Source organism: Leptopilina heterotoma, unplaced genomic scaffold (assembly GCF_015476425.1).
Source record: "Leptopilina heterotoma isolate Lh14 unplaced genomic scaffold, ASM1547642v1 Lhet_157, whole genome shotgun sequence".
NCBI classification, from domain to species: domain Eukaryota; kingdom Metazoa; phylum Arthropoda; class Insecta; order Hymenoptera; family Figitidae; genus Leptopilina; species Leptopilina heterotoma.
Genome location: NW_025110871.1, coordinates 488,007 through 496,616, shown reverse-complemented (window position 1 = coordinate 496,616; position 8,610 = coordinate 488,007). Strand labels below are relative to the sequence as shown.

General features: G+C 22.7%; 1 protein-coding gene across 1 annotated transcript; it reads right to left on the bottom strand.

The window, feature by feature from the left end:
- Window positions 1-4,642: 4,642 nt before the first annotated feature.
- Window positions 4,643-5,053, bottom strand: LOC122498657 (probable cGMP 3',5'-cyclic phosphodiesterase subunit delta). Its single transcript, XM_043606501.1, has one exon. It carries the CDS (start codon window positions 5,051-5,053, stop codon window positions 4,643-4,645), a length of 411 nt encoding a protein of 136 aa, XP_043462436.1.
- Between the last annotated feature and the right edge of the window lie 3,557 nt (window positions 5,054-8,610).

The following is an 8,610-nucleotide window of genomic DNA, read 5'->3' as shown; positions in this document are numbered from 1 at the left end:
GATACAGTTATAGAAAATGTGGGTTAGTAAATAATCCATTGGGTGGTAACATGTTTCTAATATTTGAACATTAAAAAACTGTTTGAATAAACTTGAAGCACCTAAAGTTGCAACAGCATTGAAAATATTGGTTTTGTATTATAATACTGGAACAATATTGCAGAAAACACAATATTTCCACTAAAGCTGAAATCTCATGTGCTACAGACGTAAGTGCAGTTAATAAACCACTGGAGGTTCGAAATGCTTGATGAATTTTAATTTTGGACAATCACTGGATTATTGAATAGATGAATTCCTTAATTGATAGCTGATTGTTTAGATGAAGTATACATAGAAAATCTGAATGTAATATGACGCGAAAAAGTTGATGAATAATCCATAAATATCCATCAACTTTTGAGCGTGTCATATTAACTACTAATCTAGTCAAAAATAGCTAGATTCACCAACAACATCTAAAATTGCCACAAACATTGTTTCGGTATTCGAATGCTGCAGCAGCATTGCCGAAAACACAATTTTTGTCAGTATTGCTGCAATTTTACTGGCTCCAAAGATAATTGGAGTAAATAATCTCTTATTAGAGATCGGATACACTATGAATTAAAATTCATCATCCATCCAATGATTCTGTTGTCCTAACAACCTAACGGTTGTTAGGACAACAGAATCATTGGATGGATGATAAATTTTAATTTCTCAACAATTATTATTTTGATGTTTCAGCAGACTTCGTACTCGATCGTTAATTTTAAAAAAGTAGCAAAAAGTAGCTTTTAATCTAAAAAAAAAAAGTAGTGAAAATGTAGCTATCGAAAAATTAAACTTGACGACCAAAAAAACTTGTTTTAGACACACTTCACAAATTTGACAAAAATTCCATTCTACATTTTATTTTCCTGACTTTTTCCTAATTCTCATCAAAAATATTTCTTTCTTTCTTATCCGGATGATAAATTAAATTGACCTGCAACGTATTTTATTGTTCATGAAAGAATTTAAATATTTATAAAAATAATTTAATTCTTGCGAAGAATTTAAAATTTTATAAAAATATTTAATTAATTAATTTCTTTCGACTAATTTTATGGAAATTCTATAATTTAAATAATTGAATTCCTAAGAATCTTTTATTATTCATGAAAAGAATTGAATTCTTACAAAGATTTTTAACAAAAATTTTTTTAAATAATTGAATTATATTTGGAAATTTTTTGAAAATAGTAGATATTGAAAATCATTAAATTGCAAAAAGTTTTTAAAAATAATTAAATTTTTTGAAAATATAATTGAATTCCTAAAAAGCATTTTATTATTTATGAAAATAATAATTGAATTCTTGAGAACAATTTTATTAAAATTTTTTTAAATAATTGAAATTTCAAAGAAGAAATTAATTACTTTTAAAAACAATTCAATTCTTTTGGTGAATATTGTTATTTATGAAAATAATTGAATTTTGCAAAGAATTTTATTAAAATGCCTCAAAATAATTAAATTTTTGGGAATAATGTTATTTTGTTCGACATATGTAAATAATTAACAATTTTATTGAAATATTTGAAAATAATTGAATTTCTGAGAAAAATTCTAATATTTTTGTAAATAATATTGAATTCTTCCAAAAAATTTTAACAAAAATTTTTTTAAATAATTCAATTCTATTTGGAAATTTTCTGAAAATAGTAGATATTGAAAATCATTGAATTGCAAAAAGTTTTTAAAAATAATTAAATTTTTTGAAAATAATTGAATTCCTAAAAATCATTTTATTATTTATGAAAATAATAATTGAATTCTTGCGAACAATTTTATTAAAATTTTTTTAAATAATTGAATTTCAAAGAAGAAATTAATTACTTTTAAAAACAATTCAATTCTTTTGGTGAATATTGTTATTTATGAAAATAATTGAATTTTGCAAAGAATTTTATTAAAATGCCTCAAAATAATTAAATTTTTGGGAATTATTTTGTTTTGTTTGACATAATTGATTTCTTTTGAAGAATTTTTCGTAAATAATTGAATTCTTCCAAAGAATTTTAAAAAAAATATTTTTTTAAATGATTTATTTTTTTGAGGAATTTAAATTAAATTTTTAAGAATAATTACATTTTTTAAGCAATTCCTGAAAAATTGTATTAAAAATAATTGAAATCCTGCTATGAATTTTTTTATTTATAAAAATAATTGAACAGTTATTATGAATTTTATTAAAATTTTCAAAAAAAAATTGAATTCCTGAGAAGAATTTTATTATTTATGAAAATAATTGAATTATTACGAAAAAATGTTATTAAAATGATTAAAAAGAATTGAATTTCTGTTAAAGATTTGGTAATTTTCCAAAATAATTGAATACTTCATATGAATTCTGTAAATAATGTTTTAAATATTATGAAAATATTATTTTAAATAATTGAATTCTTGTGGAAAACTTTATTTGTGCAAATAATTGAATTCTCCGATTAATTAATTAAAAATAATAAAGAAAATAATTGAAATTCTTCGATAAGATTTATTATTTATGAAAATAATTGAATTATTACGAAAAAATGTTATTAAAATGATTAAAAAGAATTGAATTTCTGTTAAAGATTTGGTAATTTTCCAAAATAATTGAATACTTCATATGAATTCTGTAAATAATGTTTTAAATATTATGAAAATATTATTTTAAATAATTGAATTCTTGTGGAAAACTTTATTTGTGCAAATAATTGAATTCTCCGATTAATTAATTAAAAATAATAAAGAAAATAATTGAAATTCTTCGATAAGATTTATTATTTATGAAAATAATTGAATTTCTTGCTTAAAATTTTTAGAAACATTTTTTTAAATAATTAAATTTCCATACAAAAATGTATTACTTTTAAAAACAATTCAATTCTTGTAGAGAATATTGTTATTTATGAAAAAAATTAAATTTTTCAAAGAATTTTATTAAAATTCCTCAGAATAATTGAATTTTCGGAAATAATTTTGTTATTTATCTTTAATAATTGAATTCTTGGGAAGAATTTTATTAAAATATTTGAAAATAATTGAATTCTTGGGAAGAATAATTAATAAGAATAATTGAATTCTTGAAAAGAATAATTAATAAGAATAATAATAATAATTCAATTATTTCAAAATAATTTTAATTAAAATTTTATTTAAAATAATTGATTACTTTCGAACAATTTTATTAAAATATTTAAAAATAACAGAATTTCTGTGAAAAATTCGAATATTTTCGTAAATAATTGAATTCTTCCAAAGAATTTAAAAAAAACATTTTTTTAAATAATTGATTTTTTCGAAAAATTGAAATTAATTTTTTAAGAGTAATTACACACTTTTTGAGTAATTCCTGAAAAATTTTATTAAAAATAATTGAAATCCTGCGATGAATTTTTATTATTTATGAAAATAATTGAATAGTTGCATAGAATTTCATTAAAATTTTCAAAAATAATTAAATTCCCGAGAAGAATTTTATTATTTATGAAAATAATTAAATTATTACTAAAAAATTTTATTACAATGTTTAAAAACTATCGAATTTCTAGGAATTTTCTTGTTATTTTTGAAAATAATATTGAATTCTTCATAAGAATTTTATGAACATTGTTTTAAATAATTAATTTTTTTCAAAATATAATAAATATTATGAAAATTTTATTGTAAATAATTGAATTCTTGTGCAAAACTTTATTTGTGAAAATAATTGAATTTTTTTATTAATTAGTTTAATAAAATAGTATTAAAAACAATTGAAATTCTTCGATTTTTCAATTCTTCTTTTATTATATTTATGAAAATAATTGAATTTCTTGCTTAGAATTTTATGAAACATTAAATAATTTAATTTCCATGAAAAATGTTATTGTTAGTGAAATTAATTGAATTATTGTGAAGAATTGTATAAAAAATTTTGTTAAATTTATTTTTTCCACATTTTTTCGATAATGATATTCTAAATTAATTGAATTCATGTGGAAATTTTATTATTTATGAAAATAATTGAATTTTATCAATTTTTGTTTTAAATAATTGAATTCTTTTGCTAAATTTTATGAAAATACTAGATATTGAAAATGAATTTCGAATTTTAGCTTTTAGTATAGAAGAGCTGTGCAAAGCCTGTGTTTGGATTTAGCAGACAGCTGATTAGAACAGTTGTCAACTATTCGTTGAGTTATGGCATATATATATTACTTATCCAGTTAAAAATTTTTTGGATTTTCCAACAGAACATAAATTTACAACAACATTGCCTCCATATTCTATTGCGGCAGCAATATTGTAGAAAAATAGAACATTATTAATGTTGCTGCAAAGATTGATATGTATAGATGGATGAGATGAGAATGTAGAACATATTGAACAATGAGCGGATGATTTTTGGTATAAATGCTAATAAATATGAATTAATTTCTAAACATATGCTGCAAATAAAATTGATTAGAACAAAAAAACAAATTATTAAAAATCAGTTATTCAATGCAGTTATTACTAGAATGATTATAATAATTATGTACTATCTACAGTAATTATGGGTCCTAAAAAGTAGTTTCCTTGAGTTTGCAAGAACAAAATAAATTCCAACGTAATAAAAATTGTTGGCCCTGAAAAGGGCCGATTATTATTCTCATTTTTTGAAGAATCTTAAACGATTTAAGGAAATAATGTATTCCTTGACTGTGAATGTTGTCACCATTGTTATTTCCCCGCTAAGAATATCAACTGGTATCCTCACAATTTCCATTGCCGTCACTGTCTTCTCACCGGAATGACTTGATTCGTATGACCATTTATTCAGATCCTTGCCTTTGAATAACAACTTTTGCTCCATACAAAACCAAGGTATTGTCTTGAATGATGAAAATTTAATTTCACGAATTATTCCACCACATGTTTCTGGTATTTCAACACGTTGTTCATTTTCGGTGAATGTCATATTGCCCTTACTTTCCCAAAGTACTTCTTTGGTTTCCACATCGAGAATTCGCATCCACAATACTTCAAAATGTAATGATTCACGTAGACATGGGGAGAACATTTTTCCAGAAAAAAGAGAATACTTAGAACACGTCTTACTTGGGCAAGTTTCAGACTGAATCTGAAGGGTAGTTGACATCATAGAGGGATATTGTGATCTAGTTGACTCATTAAGCTCTCAGGTAATTGGGCAATCGCAGGTAGATGAACCAATGAACCAATCGTCTTGAAGAGGGGTGGGATCTTCATTTGGGCTGAAAACACCCCGAGAATATTTGTAACCACAGCCCCCACTGAATATTTTTGGGTCTTTCTTATGTTTTTAGGAAAACACTATATATTTTAGGAAAAATATTTTCGACAAGAACATGAAAATGATGATCAACTCAAAACTGTCCATTACAACAACTTTACCAATGTTGTGTGTTTCTGGAAAATATTGCTGCAGCATTAGAATATGGAGGCAATGTTCTGATCTCTAATAAGAGATTATTTACTCCAATTATCTTTGGAGCCAGTAAAATTGCAGAAATACTGACAAAAATTGTGTTTTCGGCAATGCTGCTGCTGCATTCGAATACCGAAACAATGTTTGTGGCAATTTTAGATGTTGTTGGTGAATCTAGCCATTTTTGACTAGATTAGTAGTTAGTATGACACGCTCAAAAGTTGATGGATATTTATGGATTATTCATCAACTTTTTCGCGTCATATTACATTCAGATTTTCAATGTATACTTCATCTAAACAATCAGCTATCAATTAAGGAATTCATCTATTCAATAATCCAGTGATTGTCCAAAATTAAAATTCATCAAGCATTTCGAACCTCCAGTGGTTTATTAACTGCACTTACGTCTGTAGCACATGAGATTTCAGCTTTAGTGGAAATATTGTGTTTTCTGCAATATTGTTCCAGTATTATAATACAAAACCAATATTTTCAATGCTGTTGCAACTTTAGGTGCTTCAAGTTTATTCAAACAGTTTTTTAATGTTCAAATATTGGAAACATGTTACCACCCAATGGATTATTTACTAACCCACATTTTCTATAACTGTATCCTAACATCCATATACAATCAGCATTAAGGAATTAATTCATCCAGTAATCCAGTTGTCTTTCCATCTTATTATTCATCAAGATTCCCTAAACTTCATAGAACCATTTACTGCAGATTGCTTTCCAATAAAATTGCAGCAATTTGATTTTTTCTGCCATATATTGCTGTATCATTAGAGTACAAGGTTAATTTTTGTTGAAATTTTATATGCTGTTAATAACTCTAGACAATTTTTAAGCAGTACAAACCTGACCGATGAAAAGTATAGAAATTTGACTAAATTGATTGAATTGGTATTTCCTCGTCTGACGCCATCACCTCGAATAAAGTGACCTCGGTTAACCTGGGTTCTACTGTAATTCAATTATTTTCATAAATGAGCCCCTGGACTCTTTAACAGCAGCTGTGCGTGGTCTGGAAGGGATAATACCTGTCAGGTATAGCAGTGAACGGCCCAGAGACGCTCATTGCTACCTGACTGGTACTATCCCTTCCAAACCGCGCGCAGCGGCAGTTATAGAATTCAGGGACTCAAATAATAAAATGTTTACAGGAATTCAATTATTTTCGTTAGTAAAATTCTTTTTTGGAATTCAATTATTTTTATAAATAATAAAAATTCAATGCAGAATTTCAATTATTTTTAATGCAATTTCGATGGAATTCCCCGAAAAGTGTAATTATTCATAAAACTTTTATTGAAATTCGTCGAAAGAATTCAATTATTTAAAAATTTGTTGATAAAATTCTTAATGACAATTCAATTTTTAGAAACATTCAATTATTCAAAAAATTATTTTTTTTATTTGAATAATTGAATTCTCGTGGAAATTTTTAATAAAAATTGATTTACAACTGAATTTGACTTTAAATTTAAGATTATAATTGAATATTAAAAGCATTATAACGTGAATTTTTAGAAATAAATGAATTTTGAAAATGTTTCATATTAAAATCTTTGAAATTTTAAATTTTTCATACTTTTAATTATAACAATTCTGTAGATGAATTAATTTTTTTTGAAAAAGTATATTTCAATTTTACTTGAAATTATTTTTTTGAATTTTTTATTTTCTAATATATATTTAATTGAATTTGTACAAGAATTTTAGTTAAAAACACTAAAAAAAATTAAATATAGTAGGATTAAATAAAAATAAAATATAAATAATATTAAATAAAATTCTTTTTAGGGATTCAATTATTTTCACAAATAATAATTTCAATTATTTTCAATACAATTTTATTTTCAATTCTGTTGAAATTAGTTGAATTATTTTAATATGTATTTAACATTATATCCATAATTTTAACGCAATTCTTAGAAAGAAATTAATTATCTTGATAAATATCAAAATTCTTCCCAGAAATTCAATTATTTTAAAGGATTTTAATAAAATTCTTTGCAAAATTCAATTATAATTTGAGGTTTAGGCTAAAGAATTCTTTGGCCTAAACCTCAAAACACAAATTATATTACAATCTAAAAACTGACTTTTAAAAAAATTCAATTATTTTTATAAATAACAATATTAATCACGAGAATAAAATTATTTTCAGAAATTCAATTATTTTCAAAAATTAAAAAAAAAAATTTCTTCATGATTTCAATATTATCTTTATAAACCAGCAAAATTCTTCGCTGAAATTCAGTTATTTATAAAAATTTTAATAAATTTCTACGCGAACATTTAATTATTTTCATAAATAATATAAATTTACCAGGATTTCAATTATTCATGAATTTTTTATAAATTTTTTCGCAATAATTCAATTATTATTTATAAATAATAAAACTGTTCTCAGGAATTTAATTATTTTCGTATAAATTACAACTCGTCTCAGGATTTTAATTATTTTTGGTTCAATTTTAATCGAATTCCTCGAAAAATGTATAATTATTCATAGAAATTTTATTAAAAACATCAAAAGAATTCAATTATTTAAAAAATTTTAATAAATTTCTTCGCAATAATTCAATTATTTTCATAAATAATTGAATTCTTCTCAGAAATTCAATTACTTTTTAAAAAATTGATAGATTCTTGAATTCTTTCTTTAATTCTTCACATTTATTCAATTATTTTCCCAAATAATAAACTTTTATACGAAAATTCAATTATTTAAAAAAAAAATTAAATAAAATTCTTCGGAAAAATTCAATTTTTTCATAAATAATAAACTTTCTCACGAAAATTAAATTATTTAATTTAAAAAGAATTAAATAAAATTCTTCTCAAAAATTCAATTATTTAAAAAATTTCTTCGCAAGAATTCAATTTTTTTCATAAATATAATTGAATTTGTCTCAGAAATTCAATTACTTTTTAAAAAATTGAAGATTTCGTAAATTCTTTCTTTAATTCTTCACATTTATTCAATTATTTTCCCAAATTAATAAACTTTTTCACGAAAATTCAATTATTTAAAAAAAAATTAAATACAATTCTTCGCAAAAATTCAATTTTCTCATAAATAATAAACTTTTTCACAAGAATTCAATTATTTAAAAAGAATTAAATAAAATTCTTCTCAAAAATTCAATTATTTAAAA

Excerpts from the sequence above, each read along its gene's own strand:
- LOC122498657 (XM_043606501.1), bottom strand. The coding sequence starts at position 5,053 with ATGTTCTCCCCATGTCTACGTGAATCATTACATTTTGAAGTATTGTGG.